The sequence below is a fragment of the Rhincodon typus genome, chromosome 26 (genome assembly GCF_021869965.1).
Source record: "Rhincodon typus isolate 14 chromosome 26, sRhiTyp1.1, whole genome shotgun sequence".
NCBI lineage: Eukaryota > Metazoa > Chordata > Chondrichthyes > Orectolobiformes > Rhincodontidae > Rhincodon > Rhincodon typus.
Genome location: NC_063357.1, coordinates 28,963,633 through 28,982,507, shown reverse-complemented (window position 1 = coordinate 28,982,507; position 18,875 = coordinate 28,963,633). Strand labels below are relative to the sequence as shown.

Sequence of the window (18,875 nt, the reverse complement as noted above, 5' to 3'; positions counted from 1 at the left end):
TTTTGATTTTATTTATATTTTATATTTTCACATTCAATTATCAGGTACAACTGCAGGGTTACAGGGATAAGATAGGGCGGTGGGTCTGGGCGGGATGCTCTTTGGAGGGTCAGTGTAGAGTCAATGGGCCAAATAGCCTACTTCTACACTGTAGGGATTCCATGATCAAGCTGCTTTGTAAACGAAGTTCTGGTTGATATTTCATTAAATTCTGAAAATCAGTCAAAATATATACTGTCTAATAACATTTAGTTTGCTATGTCATTTTAACAATTTAGTGTAGAACTTGATACAGGACTCCCAAAAAACAGTTATTTCTAACATTTAATAATGAACTAGTGGATGCATAATGAAGCTGCTCATGATGCGTTGGAATGAATGCGTGCAACAAGTTATAACAGAAAAAACTGTGGCCAATACAGTTCATCATGGGAAGTGTGAAGTGACCTGTATTGGACTTGAGAAATTGAAATATTTTTAAATGTTGAAAGACTAGGGTGGAGGAGCAAAAAGATTTTGAGTTATATACACAAATCACAAAAAACTATTACATTGATATAAAAAAATCATCAAAAATGGCACTGGAATTTTAACCCTTGGAAAGTAAACATCACATCATTGTGGTGAAGAAGGAGTCCATTTGACTCATCATGTCTGCACCAGCTCTCTGAGTAAATGAGGTGACGGTAGTAAGAGACAGATAAGCATGAGCAACAGGAGCAGAGTTAGTGTACAAACTGAACACAGTACTCCACAGGGAATCTGACCAAGCATTTTATTCTAAAACTATGACCTCTTATTCTCATGACTACATGTGGAAATATCCTTTCTACATGTACCTTGTCAATTCCCTGTAGCAATTCAATTCCTTTTCATTCCTCTAAACTGTAAAGAGTATAGGACTAAACAACTCAATTTCTCTTCATAAGACACATCGCTCATGTCTGAAATCAATATGGTGAACTTCCACTCATCTGCCTACAATACAACTACATCCCTCCTCAAATAAGGGAACCAGAATTATACACAATACTTCAGTGCGGACTTGTACAGTTGCAGCAACACATCCCTACTTTTATACCCTATTCCTTTAGCAATAAAAGCCAAAATTCAATTTGCCTTCCTTATCATATGCATACAACTTGTCTGCGATTCTTTAATCAGGATACCCAGATCCTTCTGCACTGAAGCACTCTACAGTTTCCCTTCATTTTGATAATAGGTTGTTTTTCTATTCTTCCAAACCAAAATGATAATCTCACACTTATCCACATTACACTTCTGCAAATTTTTCACCCGTTCACCTAACCTACCCATATCCATTTGTAAATTTCTTATTTCTTCATTGCAGCTTACTTCACCCATTTTAGTGTCATTGTATCAAATAGTGGATCAGGCTCAAGGGGCTGAATTGCCTACTCCTGCTCACAGTTCTTATGTTCTTACCACATTACTACCACCCTTGAACAAAAATAAATGACTTAGTAGCCTTGTAGTAAAATCTGGTGCTCAAAGCAATGGCAACCAAACCTACCTGACTTTTTATCTGTTTTGTATTTTGAACACAGATAATTGGTAGGGCGGTCGCTGCTTTTGGCAATGGGGCATAAATCTTAAGTAAGAGCACCGCGATCAAATATCAACAACTTACAATGTGTGCTACATTAATGGCAAGACACTTGAGATGTTTGCTTTACATAGTGATGAACAAGGGGCTATGTCGAAGGGCTGAAGTAGCTGTTGTTAAGGGCCGGGAGGAGGCGAGGGGGCGGTGCCTGCAGTGCATGCGCACGTCATTCGGCGCCGGGGTGTATGTCACCTCCACAGCAAGATGGCGGCCAGAGTCCTCATCAACATAGAGGCTGGTGTGAGCAGGGCCGCAGCCCGGGTACGGGCCGAAGGCCGGCCCTTGGCAACTGCTGTTACTAACACCAGCACTGCGACAATAACCAGGTCAGTGTACGTGAAGCCTCACCTCTTCCAAATTCGCTTGGGCTCCGATGTTGCTAGAGGCCGGCTGAGGTAAACTGAGGTAAAGTTTATGCGGGGCCGGTCCGGCCCTTCCCTCCTCCAAACACACACAAAAGTCAGGTGTTACTATGTGTTTCTTTATTTTAATTATTCCTCACCGCAGCTGACCGCATAACACAGTCAATTCGATGTTTAGTTTAGCAGGCATCTAAATAAACAGCTGGCAGTTAGCTGCAGATATTTTAATTCCTCGACTCGGAAGTTTTTTCGAAGACTCACATTTGCGATTTTGCATTTTGTCAAGGTCGTTTGTCTTTGGCAGTTTTAATAACCACGTACAATGTTGCTAGGGTTCTGTTCGTATCGTCGTTCTGTTTAAAGTAAGATAAAATTGATGGTTTGTTATACGAATTGTTTCCCGGAATGTATTTAATCATGTCTAAATTTCTTCATCTGGGCAATTAAAAAAGATTCGTTTGAATATATGGTACACGGAATGGCATTGGTGTATTCGTATAGGAACAAAATAAAGCAATTATTACCATTGAACATTAGGTCACAATCTCCCACAACAATGTATTTTTTTGCATAATTTCAAAAGTAAATTACAGGAGATTTCAGTTTGTGGCTTCAATAATATAACTGATCTATTTGATTGTTCTATTTGATTTGTGCATGGTGATATGAACAAGCATGTGGGAGGGAAACAAGGATTACATTGGAATAGTCAAGTCAGAAAATAACAAAGTATGCATAGGGCTTTCAGCGCAAGATGCAAGGGCACATTCAAGTAGACGTAGGCAGTCTCAGTGATGGTGCCAATATGTTCAGAAACCCGCCTTGACGTCAGCTATGAAGTTTGTGTGTGAGTGTTTGGTTTAGTTTCAGACAGTTGTTGGGGAGAAGAATGGAGTTGTTAGCTATGGATAGACATAGCAGGACTGATGGCACAACGGCTTCAATCTTCCCAATACTTAAATCAAAGAAATTTCTGTTTATCCAATGCTGGATGTTGGTAAGCACTTTGATAACTTAGCATTGGAGAAGTTGAGAAAGGAGCTGTTGTGTTAGAGCTCTATGTCATTAGTGTACACGTGAGAACAATTGTTCTGCTTTTGACTGATGTTCCTCAGCAACAATTTGTCAATGAGAAAAAAGTGAATGCCAAGGCCAGATCTTTGGGAAGCACCAGAGGAAATGGTGTAGAAGCAAAACTATTGCAAATGATCCTCGGTCTATGATTAAATGGATGGAAATTGAGCCAAACAAGCGCAGGCAGTTACATGGCTTAATCGATGAGTTATCTGACTTTGTTGTTAATCAGGGTGCCAGCAAAAGATTGCAGGTCCATGTCCTTCTGTGATTTCATAATGTTCATGCAGCTAAATGACAGTGAAGAGGCTTTGAAGAGAATACTATAATCAACTATGTCAACAGCTTCAGACAGGTTGCGAAGGATCTGATGAATGGTTTACCTTTCACATTTTCTGTTAGTAAGATACTTGTGTCTGCCATTTTGGGACTCTGTCAAGAATTAAGAAATCTGAGAGATAAGTTTGAATTTGGGAGACCACAGCCCTTGCATAGACTTTGGAGAGGAAAGGAAGATCGGCAATGAGACCAAGTTTACCGGAGCATGGGGGTCAGAAGTTTTTGTGGAAAGAAGAGCAGCGCCTGAAGAGGGAACCATTAATGTCAGCTAATGAAGGGATGATAAAGGATAAGGATTTCAACAAACATTAATTGAAGACGGTCACCACTGTTGTAGTGCTACTGAGAGATGAATAAAAACCAAACTTGGTGTGAATTTAGATATCATAAACTTCTCTGATAAAACTGTGACTGATTTAATATTGATATTGTACTATGACAAAGTTGAGATTATTTTTCAAGGGCAGTGCAAAGTAAGTTATTTACTCAAGGACAAATAAATCAACAAGAATTAATGCTTTGTGTTTGAAAGGCAGAGAAGCTCGGGAAGGATTGATGTCTGACTGTGTTTTCCAGTGGTACCCTGCCAATCCACAATACAAAAAAAAACTTGTCTGGTGCACAGCTGCTTTAACTATTCTTTACTTGATTGGTTTTGACCATATATGTGTGGCATGATCTTCTAATGGGACTGTCAACTACCAAGAACTATCGTAGGATGTGAAATTAGCACATCTTTTTCCGTAGACCCACTGTGACTCTGCCACCCTACCTCAGTAGATCAACCTGTCCTCCACTTTTGAAGAAGGACACAGAATAACACTGGGCATTGATGCTCAGCACCATTTGAAGGGGATCGACTTGTTGATACCACATCTGTTATCTTAAAATCTCACTTCGACCAGCTCACGGTATTGGCAATGTGTACCATCTACAAGATGCATTGCAACAACTCATCAAGACTTCTTCAACAGCACCTTCCAAAGCTCTGAGCTGTTTCTACAAGAAGAACAAACGTAGTATGGAAGTAGCACCAACAGCAAATTCCTCTTGAAGTCATGCGTTATTCTGGCTTCGAAATACATCCTTATTCCTTCATCGCTGTTCAGTCAAAATTCTGAAATTCTGCAGAATTACCCTGTCAGGCTGCTTTTATGACACAGAATGCAGAACGTATTTCCCAACATCCTCCTTGGGGCGGTTGGGAACGACCAGTAAATGCTGACCTTACGAGAGACTTCCACATCTTGTGAATGATTTTTTTTTTAAAGAAAAGGGAGCGTGCTGCTGATCAGTTTTCGCACAATGTTATTGTACCTACCTGTTTCTGAACATCTGGCTTAAGGTCCTGCCTGACCTGGAATGGTATATTTTAATACGTCATGATTGTTTGATTAAAATAATTTGGGTAAATAAAGTGGTGTAGTGGTGTTGCCACTGTACTAGTAAAGGTTTAACCTTCTGAGGGCATGGTATCAAATCCCTCCATGGCCGGTGGTGAAATTCAATTAATTAATGCACCTGAAATCGTGGCCAAATAGTGAAGATGTCGGATTTGAAATCCGTTGTGGTCTCCACACATAGGTGTGAATTTTGCTAAATGCTCTGCAACAAGTTTTTATGGCAGAGTGGTCATGTCGCTACATCTCCAGGAGAGGTGATGGCCTAGTGGAATTATTGCTGGACTATTAATCTGGCAGACCCGGGTAATGTTCTTGGGACTTAGGTTAGATTATTACTGTAACAGATGGTAGAATTTGAATTCAATAAAATAAATCTGGAATTAAAAGTCTAGTGATGACCTTGAAACCCTTATCGAATGTCAGAAAAACCCATCAGGCTCACTGAAGTCCTTTAGGGAAGGAAACTGCCATCTTCACCTGCTCTGGCCTACATGTGACTCCAGATCCACAGCAAAGTGGTTGACTCTCCAATGCCCTCTAGGCAATTAGATATGGGCAGTGAATGCTGACGTAGCTAGTGATGCCCACGTCCTGTGAATGAATTAAAATCCAGGCCAGAGGGTCTGTGTTCAACTCCCACCTGCCACAGAGGTATGCCTTAACATGTCCGAATAGGTTGATTTTGAAAATGAAGACACTTTGTGCACCTTTCTCCCATAATCTCTCGTTTGAATACTTCCAGATTTGTTTTCGTAACTTCCACTAAAATGCATTTATTTGCATCTTTTTCAATGGTTTACTTGACTACGGGACATCCTAAAGCAGGTCACAGCTTGTGAAGTACTTGGAAGTGTAGTCATTGTGCTAATTTCTACACAAGGTCTCACAAACAATAATGAGATAAATAACTAGACAATCCATTTGTGATGATGTAGACAATGAATGTTAGCCAGGCAATAGTCAGACCTTCTCAGGTTTTCCAGCAAGCATTTTAAAATCTCTGTACTTTTATGATACTGTATTTTGTAAATACAAAATTTGTATAAATTTTTATTTATTTGTATAAATACAGTATTTTATTTCAACATGCTCTTGTAAAGTACTTTGAGATGTTTTGCTGTTAGAGGTGCTAAATATATAGTTATTGTTGAAACTTCTTGTGAATTAAACATTCTGATATTACACATTTGAACTTTGAGTTCTTAAGTGAAAAAGTTTGACATTTCTTTCAGAAAGCATTTTTAAATGATCACCAATTTATAACAAACCTTTTCAAAATATTGATCTAAGTTTTACCATATTGAGATACTATTCTTCCATTATTAAGTTTTAAATATAAAAATTGTGTGAAGGGGAGCTGAACAAGTGCACCAAGTTTTATTAATGTGTTTAATTATTTGGCAGTTCTCTGGCCTTGTTCTCTGTGAGATCTCATAAGCTAGATTCCTAACCTCCTTTGTCTGGCTTTTATATATATACTATACATACTTTTGTATATTTTCAAAAGGCTGAGCTTCCCAAAGCTTTATAATTTAGGAATTCGGTTTTGCAGTTATCATGTGTAATTCTTCCATTTTATTCATACTGCCCTTTTCCCTTTCTGTACAATTCTGTAGCTGCCTTTAAGCATTTCTAAACATGACCTGATCATCTGTTGTAGCAAAATACTGCTGATGCTGGAAGTTTTGAAGTAAGAACAAACGTTGCTGAACCGTCATCAGATCTGCTAAATGCCTCCAGCTCAGTGTCTTTACCCTTATTCCTTAAGAGTATACCTTGCTAAAGTTGATTTTTTTTTCCTCCTGGAATATTCTTTTTTTTTTCCACCAAAACCTAACTTTAAAAGCTGCCAGGATTGTATCACCTTGCACAATGCTACCTGACTGGCTCAATCATTGTAATTATTCATGTTTCTATGCAGGGCATTATCTGCAACTTCTTACAACAACAGGGAAGATAGCTGGTTTAAATCGCTGTTTGTTAGAAAGGTGGATCCACGCAAAGATGCTCATTCAAACCTGCTAGCTAAAAAAGAAACCAGCAGCTTGTACAAAATTCAGTGTAAGTATTCGCAGTATTTTTTAAAACTGTAGAGGAATGTATTATTTTCAAATTGTTTCTACGTATAATTTTAAAAATTTCTTTTCAGTTCACAATGTAAAGCCAGAATGCCTGGAGACTTACAACAAACTTTGGTAAGATTAAAAAAAAGAGTCTTATTCAGTGTTTTTTTTAGCTTAAGAAAACTAATCTCTGGTTTGTCTGGAGTACACCTATTATTCATTTAAGATTTCTCCCATTATAAAAAATCGTTTCACCAGATGCCAGTTAGTCTGTACAGAGAATTGCATAATACAGCTCCATAATACAACATTTTTAAAGCCCCTGAAATGACAATCAGCCCCTTTTTCTTTTTTTTTCCAGCAGTGATCTTGGATTGCTTTGTTGTTACTGCAGCTATAAAGAGAAACAATATTTCCCCTTTCGAAAAATAGTTTAGTAACTTTACTGCTATTGTTGAATGTGGAAAAACTTGACCTTTCAGACTACTGTTAAACTTAACAGTCCCTTTCTGAGAATAAGATGAGTGTGGTGCTTTGTCTTGGTAAAAATAATTCAACAGGAGGGTGGTGACCTAAAGCGTATTTGTCAGATTCATTGAAACTTCACAAAGGCATAACTATTTTATTGTATAATAAATGGAGAACAAAGAGTCTTGTCTGTTGCAGAGTTAAGCAACCCCTCCTTGTCCTTCTCAACCAAATTTCAGCCTTTGACATTATTGACCACAGCACCTACTATTGCCTCGCTACTGCTAACTAGCTGAATGATTCCCCAGTTTGTTTTCATTTCTATCTGTTTAGTGTGACGATATGTGCCTTTAAGAGGGATGTGTCCTGTCCTGTTTCTCTTGAAGTGAGATGGTTGTAAACCTGCTGTTGAGGTATCTGCTCCATGGATAACAGAGTAAATAGCTTCTGGGTTTCTTTAAAAAGTAGGCAAAAAAAGCATGAGTGGCTGGAGTCAGGCTCACACAGAACCAGTGTTTTAGCTTTGCTTTCAGTCGTTGAAGTTGGAATTTTGCAGTTGAAGTTGCTAGACACAGCTCTCTTTCTCTGCTGCTGCAAGAGTCTTGTGGTCTCTCTCTGCTGCTAGATTCATTCTTCAGTTTTGCTTTTCCCCTGGAGAAGATAGCAAGTGAGGGAAATCTGTTTTGCTGAATTTGCCTTTGCCAAGGGCATATTTTGGAATGCTGCTATATTAGAACAGTTGATGAGTAGAAGTTAATTTTTTTTTTAAGTATTTCAATAGAGTTAAATTTATGACAATTTCTTTATTTTTGTTTGTATTTTAACTGTGGTGAAAGAATAAAATGCATTTTGCTTAAAGCCTAGCCTGTTGACCAATCAAATCATATCTGGAACACAGCATTTTTAAACCTGCATCTAAATAAGATGAAATTGAGCATCTAGGCTTTCTCCTATGTTTTGACGGGGTTTGGTCTGGTCATAACACTAGTCATAGCTGAAGAATTACTTGCAATTTGTGTTACTTATGGCTTTTGGATTGTGCTGTCTGGTGTTGCCCAATAATTTATTAAAAGCAATTCTTTTCTTTTGCTGTAGTAAGCCTCAAAAATTGTTTTTTTCCCCCTTTCTAACTCGCTGTCACCCCTCCCCATCCTGTCCCATCCCTTCTTGTTTTGTTGAAAGTAGCAGTTAACTATAATTTTGATAAATTTGTACAAGTGGAACTCTGTCAGTCATACAACTGTGCGCATGTACAATTAAAGATGTTATCCCTAGATGTTTGTAAAATGAATCCTTTACAAGCAGGAGATTTGATGGGTACACACAATCATGCAGTAATTTGGTGATGTGATCTATTTCAATATATGTTCCAAATATTCAAATACCCTCCCCAATGCTGATCACTAACCCTTAGATTTTTTTGTGTGATAGAGAGATTTTAGCCCATTAGTATAAAATACAACAAGTTAGAAAATTCCTTGAGTTGGAAAACTCATGAAATAAACACTAGTTTGTTCTTTGCAGTGTAGAGGTACTACCAAAAGTCCATGCCGACCAAAACTACCCATGTGAACTTGTGGGGACATGGAACACGTGGTATGGAGAACAGGATCAAGCCGGTATGAATATTATTATAATCAGAATAGCAAAGCGTAACTAACTTGTAAATGTTAGAATTTTTTTTTAAACACTGCATAGTGCTGAGATTTTTTATATTCAATTGGATAAGGAACAATAGATGTTATATGTAGACTGTAATACATTTCCTGTTGTAGTCAGTAAATGTCTCCCTGTCATATGAATGTGATTTTGTCTTAAATGCTTACACCATTCTATAATTTTGATTTTGAACTCTTTTCTAATATTTATCAAGTCAACCTTAAAATTGTCATATCAAATTGCATTTTATGACATTCAGCGAATCCACTGCTGACTTTGCTTGAAAAATAAATGTGCTCAGAAGCAACTTTGTGTCTGATCGTATATCTGTAAATAATGTACCTAGAAAGATAATAAGTGGTTTCATTTCTGATTCTTGAATCTGATACTAGGCTAGCAAGTAATTAGTTGTAACTGTCAGTTTTACTACTATCCAAATATTAAAACTTCACTTTGTGAAGTAACTAAAAAAATCATTGCTCACTTCGTACTTTCATTAGCTCAAAACCAGATCACAGACAACACACACTGACTCACAAGATGAAATAGAGAAGACTTGCTTTCTGTTATCCTATTTCTGTCTTTTTCAGTCCACCTCTGGAAGTATAGTGGAGGTTATCCCACGCTTACCGAGGTGATGAGTAAGCTCAGACAAAATAAGGTAACACCATTAAAAGGGTGTGTTGTAGTTCTGACAAAGTGATAGAAGATCTTGTTTTTTATAGTCTTTTGTTTATAGTAACGCTTATGTAATGTGTATTAAGATATCTATACATTTACCAGCTTCTAAAAGAAACTGAAAATCCAAATGGAAAATATATCCAAAATAATAGAATTCCTGCAATCGCAATTTTTTTAGCAGCATGAGGAAATAACTATTTTGCTGAGCTTAGAAATCAAAATTTACAAAGGCTTTAAGCAATTTTGCATTCTCAAAATGATCAACTTTGTGGAAAATGGGGCAAAATTGGAAGCTATGTTTAAAAACAAAATTTAATTTTTTTACTTCTGAGATGCATTTGAAACAACCAATCCTTTTTGGGCATTGCAGTGTACTCCACCATTTATTTTTCAGCTGAGATTGTATGTCAATGTTATAAATAAGTTATGCGCTTCCGAAATAATCGGCCTTTTCAAGAAACAAATTTTTTATAAGAACAAATGTACGGTTTTTAATTTGTTGCAATTCAGCATTTTTCAAAACCGTGTTACTCACTTGGAAAACCTCAGTTCCTGGAAATTTGCAGGTAGATGTAGAAAAATAAGTAATATATCCCATTGCGTGCGTCCAGGCAGCAGATGGTAATAATCGTCGTCACACTGTAAGCTTTCCGTCATATCAGTCCGGCTAGTTGATATTCTTATCAGTGAAATTTGATTTTTTTTAAAAAGCATTTGAACAAATTGAGAATACTGTTATGGCTTAATTTAAATTTGTAATTGTTGAATATTTATAGCTCCTCCACTTGACTTTTCTATTAGTTTGATCAATGCCAGCTGTGAAGCTATAGAACTTTATTAGCATAAGTTCTTTAAATGAATTGAAGTGGGAAACTGATTGTAAAATGTGGAATTGACGGTAGTGTACCACAAGCCAATATGAATGTAAGTGATTTGTTTTAACTGTATAGAATTTTTCAGTTCTGGAAAAGGTTCCTAGTTTTCATTGTTTGCTAACGTGAAGGTTAAACATAAGGATCCCACTTTCCCAATTTGAAAGAGATGATGTTTCTTGAATAACAATGACTAGACCCAGTCATTAATTTTGTGATGATACATATCTGAGTGATTTGCACATTCCATTATCATAGAATTGGAGAGTCTATTAAAATAAAAGATGTTGGAGTAGTATATGGCTGTTGTTTTGGAGCGGATTACAGTAATTGCAAAGGAGCAATGCATTAGAGAGATTTAAAATCAAGGCCAAGATTTCAAAGTTGAATGGACGGGCTGGGAGGTATTGTAGCTCAGCAAGCACAATGGCAAAGAGTTGCAGTGGTGCCATTTAGCACATAGGCAGCAGAGATTTAGATAAGCTCTAGGTGATGTTGGGTGAAAAGTGGGAGGCTACCCCAGAGAGCTTTGGAATTGTCAAGTCTGAAGGCAACATAGGCATGAGTTACTGTTTTAGCAACAAATGAGATGAGGTACTGCTGGGTGATGTTCTGGAGTAGGTGTTCTCAATGAAGGTCATTTGGGATTAAGCACAATACCATGGTTGCAAACCATCTGATTTCAGCTCAGACACTTGTCAGTGAGAGATAAAGTCAGTGGCGAGGGGAATGGACTTTGGTTCCTGCCACAAAGTTTGTAAAGAAGATTTCTGCTCATCCGATACTAGATGTCATGTAATTAATGTGTTAAGTCAGAAACAATTGAGTCATCAAGAGAGTGATGGTGGATTAGAACTTTGTGTTACCCAATGTACTTTTGAAATCTAATGTTGATGTCACAAAGGGAGCAGCAACTCAGTGAGAAATGGGAAGGGACTATCGATGGATCTTTGAGAGTTTCCAGAGGTGATGTTATGGAGGTGGAAAGAAAAACCGATTTACTACTGTCAGAATTAGACTTTATTATGTAATGTCAGAATGTGCATAATTCAGTATTTTCAGAAACTGGCAATTTAATGAAATTATTTGTTAATTTAGATCAAATGAAGCATTAAAAGATAATCCACATAGGCAAAGACACCGCGGTCAGTATTTTCATTAAATTAGTTTGTGGTATAATCCTTTACTGTTGTGAGTTGTGAAATTTGGTAGTAGGTGTTAAACTATTGGCGAAGATTGAATATAGTCATTTGGTTGGGCAAAACTTGATAATTGCTGGGAAAAAAGGCACATTTCATCAAAGCTTTTCATCTTTCAGTCATGAGGACAATAGTAAGAAATTCCGAAATAAGGGAATCAACATATTTATACTGCAGAAGAAGAGCGTACTGATATGTTGTCAAGTGGGCTCTGGTAAAGGCGTTGCCATGGAGAATGTGCCAGTTAGATGATAACTAACAGTTAATTGCCAAGTTTTGCTTATTTTTAAACCAAGCAAATTTAGTCTGAATTTTCAATGCATTAACCTGAGGAATTAACCAGAAAATGACTGCTACTTATTTTAAGTTGAACAGGTGCAATGTGTGCATATGTTCTTCCTGACCGTAAAGGATAGGGCCCTCTAATAATATATGTAGCTTTGATTACTTGGAAGTGCACCATATCACAAGCTCTGAGGACAATCTTAAATTTGTCAGTGTAATTTGTTGTACGCTCAGGACTTAACAGATGTTGTCCAATCATAGAATCACAACTTTGCAGAATCGTGTTTCATCAAAATATGTATGCCTCCTGCAATATTGAAAATAAGAGCTTTTTATTTCCCAAGGCGGCTTATGGCAGTGTTAATGGTATAATTTGTTTCAGTACGTTAGTGGTGCAGGATATTATTATAGAAATATGGGTTAGGTGCAAATGGGATTCTACAGTTATTGCAATATATTACAAGATGAAATGTCTTGGTTATGATTACATTACCCCACAAGTATGAAAAATAATAGCAACTGAAATTTATGCATTGTTTTTCAGGAGTTCATGGAGTTCAGGAAGGAAAGAGGTAAAATGTTACTGTCTCGAAAAAACCAACTACTTTTGGAGTTCAGTTTCTGGAATGAGCCAGTACCTAGATCAGGACCTAATATTTATGAACTCAGATCGTACCAGCTCAGGGTAAGGAACATGTGTTTCTTGCATTTATTTTTTAGATATATAGGTTTTCGGTGATAGTTGGTTTTGGCAGAATATGCATTTACTGTTCTGATTGCAGCTGATGGTATGGTTGGATAGGTCAATTCCGGAATAAAATCTGGCCTGATATGTTTTTTTATTTTAGTTAATGTGATTATTCATTGGAGTGTAGTTAAACAGAATAGTTATTAATATTTAATAAAAATAACCCAGCAGAGCAAAGTTTCAACCAATTCTCCAATATCACCATTTTACAATGATTTAAATCTAGAGAAATTATATCTGTTGCCTTAACTGATTCGCCTTAGTTTCCGTCTTGTGAATTGCGATGCTTTCTTATTTGAATACTCGAAAATAAGAGTTTGGAGTTTCTCAGCTTGTAACGCCCTGCAGATTTCTAATCAAACACTTCTGGTCGGAAGTTGCATGAAATATAATTTTCTAGTGAGGCAACGTATTCTCTAACTGCTCTGAAAAAATTTCTTTGGGAGAAAGAACATACTTGCATCTCACCCCAGTCAAGTCTCTTCCAAATGGCCTTAAACAGTCTGAAACTCTAGGTTTCAATCCTTATTTATTACAAATTGAAAATGAGCTAATAGCCTTTAATGGTAAAAACAGAAAATGGAGAAATTCAATTCTGGCAGCATCGGTGGAAAGAAAACTAGAGTTAACATTGAGTCTGTTATGACCTTTTCAGAATTGCTGGGAAAGAGTCATTTTAGATTCAAAATGTTATCTCTGTTTCTCTCTTCACGGATACTGCCAGACCTACCGAATTTTCTTGCTTTTTTTTTCTGATTTCCAGCATCTGCAATATTTTACTTTTACTACATCTGTCGTCAGCCTCAGTATAAATAATTTTTCATCAACACATACTGGATTAGGTCACTGTTTGGGAAGGACTGTTTGACCTAGTTTGTTGATACAAAAACCCTTCACAGACGAAACCAACACCCATATGCTACTACTTAAAAATCTAAACTCTAAGTGTTACATAAATATATATTAATCTGAACTCTCATTTTGAAATGTAATAGCAGATAAAAGCATGCTACAAACATAGTTGGCTTGTAATTTGAGAATGGAATAATAATGTAAAATATAAAATAACTGAAAAAGTAAACTAAGTTAGGTGGACTTCTTTGTCACCTGTGCTCTGCTACCTGTTTCTACCTCCATTCTTGAAGATACTGTTAAAATCAGTCTGGTCTTGTGCTTGAGCACTGCTGCTATGATTTCTGCAGCCAGTTGTCGATGCATGTTTGTTTCTTACTGAAAAATGTTTTTATCTATGTACGTGATCTGCACATACTTATGAAGGAAACCTTTAAGGGCAGTAAGGAAAGAGCAGAGGAGTCATCTTTGTATATTTTTCAAAATTGGAAATATTAGGAGACTGTAAAGTGGTGATTTTTATTAGGTCGTAGGAAATGTTCCCTTCATCTAAACACCAACTAAAATGTAAATATAAAAAGAAATAAAGTACATCATCACAGGAGAAAGCAGAGAGGATCAGCAAGATGTCACAAAAGATTGTATGCCATTGAAATTTCCTTTTGAACTTTAAATTAACTTTCTTGACCCATATAACTGGAAGAGAAAAAAAAAATCAGAACTACTGTCATCAGCTTGGTAAGTGGATACTTTGGGAGCTATTCAAGGTTATGATGTGATAAATAATAAATTGCTTTCTCTGGTCTTCCAGTTGGTGACAAGGCACATGTATTGGAGAAAGAATTAAAACAAAAATTAAAGTTTATTTCAATGGAGTGTTTGGAATTCTCTGTCATAGACCACTGTTGAAACAATTGTTATTCAAAAATTGATTTGGGTAATTGCTCACAAAGAAACAGTAATACTAAAGAATGTGAACAGCACACGAGCACGCCATTCAATTAGGTCGCTGATGTGGATGAAATCTTGAGACCAAATTATCTGTTCCTATATTTGTGTTTCTACTGTGGGGCATCCATACTTTGTTATGGACCACACCAAACCCCCTTAAAATATATTAAGAAGATAGACTAGACCCTAACACATTCCACATTAAAGGTAAGCGTAAGGCATTGTGTCTCGGATGCAGTTTTCTTGGTCAAACTGCCAGGCTTGAAACAAAACACACTTTATTTGTACATGATAATTAAAATACAGACAAAATAAAAGAATTGGCTTAACTGTTACTGTTTCAAAATGCTTGATAAAATATATATATATAAACTATGACTGATTAACTGTTCCAATATAGTAACATCCCATCAGCACACCCATGATAAAGGCAAATTCAGTAAAATAGGTTGTGTCACACGCAATTCTAGCAGCAGGAAAAAAAAAACAGCTTTTAGCTGTAACAAGGAGGAATAAGAGCTTCCACATCCAGCTTCAAGATCCCAGCAACTGCTACTGAAGACTAAAACTTTTATTTAAAAAAAGTCCTGGTTCTGTGAGAGCTTGACCCCACCCATTCAGGCTGCTTCTATTGTTCCAACACATTTTAGAAAAAAAAACCCAAGGCCTCACAAGCTGTTAACTTTATTAGCTTTGGAGTAGATGGCATGACACCTCTGTCTCAACCTTTCTTCATAATAAGAAAAGTCCAGGACAAAATACACCTTGAAGCAATATTGTTGTCACATTTTATTTCACACACAGTGGAACTTTGAAGTTATATGAAGCTTATATCCCTGTTCCTGTTAACACCTCAAATTAAAATATTCTTGGTGTTGTGTTGAATTTTATCATTATTGAGGCATCAGTTCAAAAAACACTTCAGTTCCCTGAAATACAAGCAGGGCAAAGATAAGAACTTGGCTTCAAGGGCAAATTGCCAAACTTGTCCCCACGCATAGTTTTGACATCTTTACCTATCATTTCCCACATTCCTTTTAAAGATATTTTTCTTTATTCATTCATGGGATGAGGACATCACTGGCTAGGCCAGCGTTTATTGCCACACCTGAACTTGTAGTAAGAGGCTGTGTGGGTCTGGAGTCGCGTGTAGACCAGACCTGGTAAGGATGTTTCCTTCCCTAAAGGGCATTAGTCAACCAGGTGGGGGTTTCCTGACAATCAACAATGGATTTGTGTTTATCATTAGACTCTTAGTTCCAAAGTTTTGGTGAATTCAAGTTCCACCATCTGGTGTGGCAGGATTTGAACATTACCACGGTCTCTGGATTAACAGTCCAGCAATAATACCACGAGGCTGTTGCCTCCTCATATGTTGACGATAGATCTTCGCTACTAGTTTTTTCTTCTCCAAGGCAACTTTGCAGATTGATGCTCATTAGCTGGCAATTTTTGAATCATCTCAGTATCCAAGTTTAATACATCTTTACATTGTTTTCTAAGAGATTTGACTTTGAAACTTCAAGAATATTTTAGTCAATGCTTTTGATGAAATAGAAAGGAAGAGAATTTAATGAGTCCCGTGTTGGTACGGTAAGTGTTCTTGGTACCCCATATTTTACAAGCAGTGACCTTGAGAGATTTGATTTTTATCTATCCACAGCTGCAACAACAGCTAGATAAATTGTTATTGTATTTTCCATGTTTACTAAATATATTATCTCCGTTCTGGATTGTTCAGCTCTGAACAATTGCCTTCAGCTTCACCAAATGGTGCCATCTGGCACATGCAGAGAAATGCAAGATTAGAACTGCAACTGGATTCTCAAGGTCAAGCATTTAAGTAGGAATATAAAATTATGTATTTAGTTAAGTCATATGTTTTGCATAAATATCAGATGAAAATTTGGCAAGAATCAAATGAATGAGAAACTTCATTATTATTTTGAGCTTTTTTAGTCACTGTTTGATTGTAAGGATAAGGAAGTTGATTTTGGTGCAAATGTGAAGACAACAATACAAATGCTGGAAATATGTGGCAGGTCTGTCAGCATCTGGGGAGAAATTTAATGATGTAAGAAGTTGGCAGAATTCTAATGTGCTCCCCAACCCTGTCAACTTAAGGATCGGAAACAAAGTCTATCGAATGTTAAATGCTTAGCAGCTCCCACCATATTATGCTGTTTTTTGTCATATACACGCAACAGTAGACCTGTAGACTCTGTGCCCAGTTATATAGATCACCTACACTCAATGCACTTCAGCACTAATTATACATCAAGGATGTACAGACTTTGAGCTTAAGGGGTAAGGAATGTGAGAAATGTTTGAAAAAAGGTTTTGAAAACAGGGCAGTTCGTAATTTTTATGTTTAAACAAAAGTTCTTTACATATGTGAACAGACAAATCATGAGATATTTGTCTGAAAAATTGAGATCTTGTTGCATTATATATTTGTAAATTTATATTTTGACTCTTATTTTAATATTGGTATCATTTTTTCAGCCAGGAACAATGATTGAATGGGGTAATAACTGGTGAGTGGCATATTAACGCTGCTGTACAATTTATCCTGTTGTAAGTAATGTTCCATTTCCATTGCGAGGTTATTTACCAGTGATGGTTGGAAAGTATTGTTCCATTAACCCTTTGATATTTGTAGTCACTAAAGAATTTCTAATTTTTCTTCAGAAAAGTCTCCATACTTAATCAGTTATTTTATGCCTATCCTCAGTTTTCATAAGAATGTTTCTAAACCAATTCTTGTTATCCATTTGTGTTAATTTTTCTCATTAACCCTAATTGAAACAGAATAGTTGTGACCTGACTGCACCACAAAAGTTGCCATTTAAGCTTTGTAACCAGCTGTAAATACTATCTAATCTGTCCTGCTCCATAAGTTCTCAGTTGTTCACTACCATTGATTCATTAGGTTCCATTTCTATTTCACCAAAGTAGCTTCCGCATTTCTAAAAGTACCTCCTGCATAGTGATTTCAGGGATACCTTCAGCCTGCACCTTTTCCTGGTTTATACCTTGTTAGTCAACAATGTCTTCTGTAGTTATGCGGTTAATTTCCAAATGAATACTGACAACAAGCAGCTTTACTGCTTCGTTGTCACTTGTGACTCCGTGACTGCCTGCCAAAAGTGATGCCTACATTCCATGTTTGATGTTTTTTTTAAAAGAAACAACAATTTATGACCCTTGGGTGAGATTCCTAGGTTGCTGAATTCCACCTTTGTGATATTACTCTTGTTTCAATTCATGCCCCTACTAGGAACCTTTTAATAACTTTGGAAAGATAGTAGGAAACATAGTTGGGGGTTGGGGGTGCTAACAGGATTAGGCTATGACAGAAGAGCAGGGCAGCATGGTTCAATAATGATTCTATCAAAGTCTGTTACGAGTTTGATTGGTAAATAGTTCCCTGGTATAAGATGTTGAGATTTGCACCTTTTTGTCACTTTTTTTAATTACTGTCTGTTTCTTGTTAATTAAGTACTTTGGGAATTTTATTAGTTAAAGGCAACTTTCAAGTGCATGTTGTTGATGATCAAATGCCACAATAGATCTATTGTCACTTACTGAATCTGGATTTGTATCAGACCGGATTCAGGCAACTACTTTCTTTGTTAACATTGACATGGCGCCAGAAGTATTTTGCTTAAAATTAACATTATTCAGAAATGTAGGGGACCTAATGGTTATCCAGGAATTATCAAGTCATTATAACATTGACTCCAATGCCAGAATCGTTTTCATCTAATTATTTATTGAGAGTTTACTCAATTCATACTTTTCTGAGTGTAGTGGGTGATGGCCCAGAAAATGCATGGAAGGTTAGAGTGAATTTTATGTGAGCACCATTATTGGTGTGTAAATTGTTTCACAATTTGACAGAGACAGCCCATGTGTTGTGAATTGCTGGATGATTTGTACTGCTCAAAAGCTATAATTTGTCATCAATCTCCTTGTGAATTTCAAGAGCTTGTTGCATTTGTGTATTAAATATAAGTTAAGTTTGCTGCAGCAAATTAGAGCTGACTTTTATGTTTATAGCCTGTAATGGAAAGATTTGTGTTCTTGAAATCCCACACTAATACTCTGGCCCTGAAAGGGACAACTGAATTGTGGGGTAATGGGGTGTGGAGCTGGATGAGCGCAGCTGGCCAGGCAGCATCAGAGGAGCGGGGGGGCTGGCGTTTCGGGCCTAGACCCTTGAAGAAGGGTCTGGGCCCGAGGCGACAGCCTTCCTGCTCCTCTGATGCTGCTTGGCCTGCTGTGTTCGT

The 18,875-nt window shown here is 36.9% G+C and overlaps 1 protein-coding gene across 1 annotated transcript in view; it reads left to right on the top strand.

Moving 5' to 3' along the window:
* The first annotated feature begins 1,776 nt into the window (after nt 1–1,776).
* nipsnap2 (nipsnap homolog 2) overlaps nt 1,777–18,875 on the top strand; it is a 26,023-nt gene continuing 8,924 nt past the window's right edge. Inside the window, exons 1-7 of the mRNA XM_020534202.2 lie at nt 1,777–1,953; nt 6,727–6,866; nt 6,955–7,000; nt 8,861–8,955; nt 9,586–9,656; nt 12,577–12,717; nt 17,089–17,120. Coding sequence (XP_020389791.1) covers nt 1,832–1,953; nt 6,727–6,866; nt 6,955–7,000; nt 8,861–8,955; nt 9,586–9,656; nt 12,577–12,717; nt 17,089–17,120 — 647 coding nt within the window. The 5' untranslated portion in view covers nt 1,777–1,831. The remainder of the gene's footprint in view (nt 1,954–6,726; nt 6,867–6,954; nt 7,001–8,860; nt 8,956–9,585; nt 9,657–12,576; nt 12,718–17,088; nt 17,121–18,875) is intronic.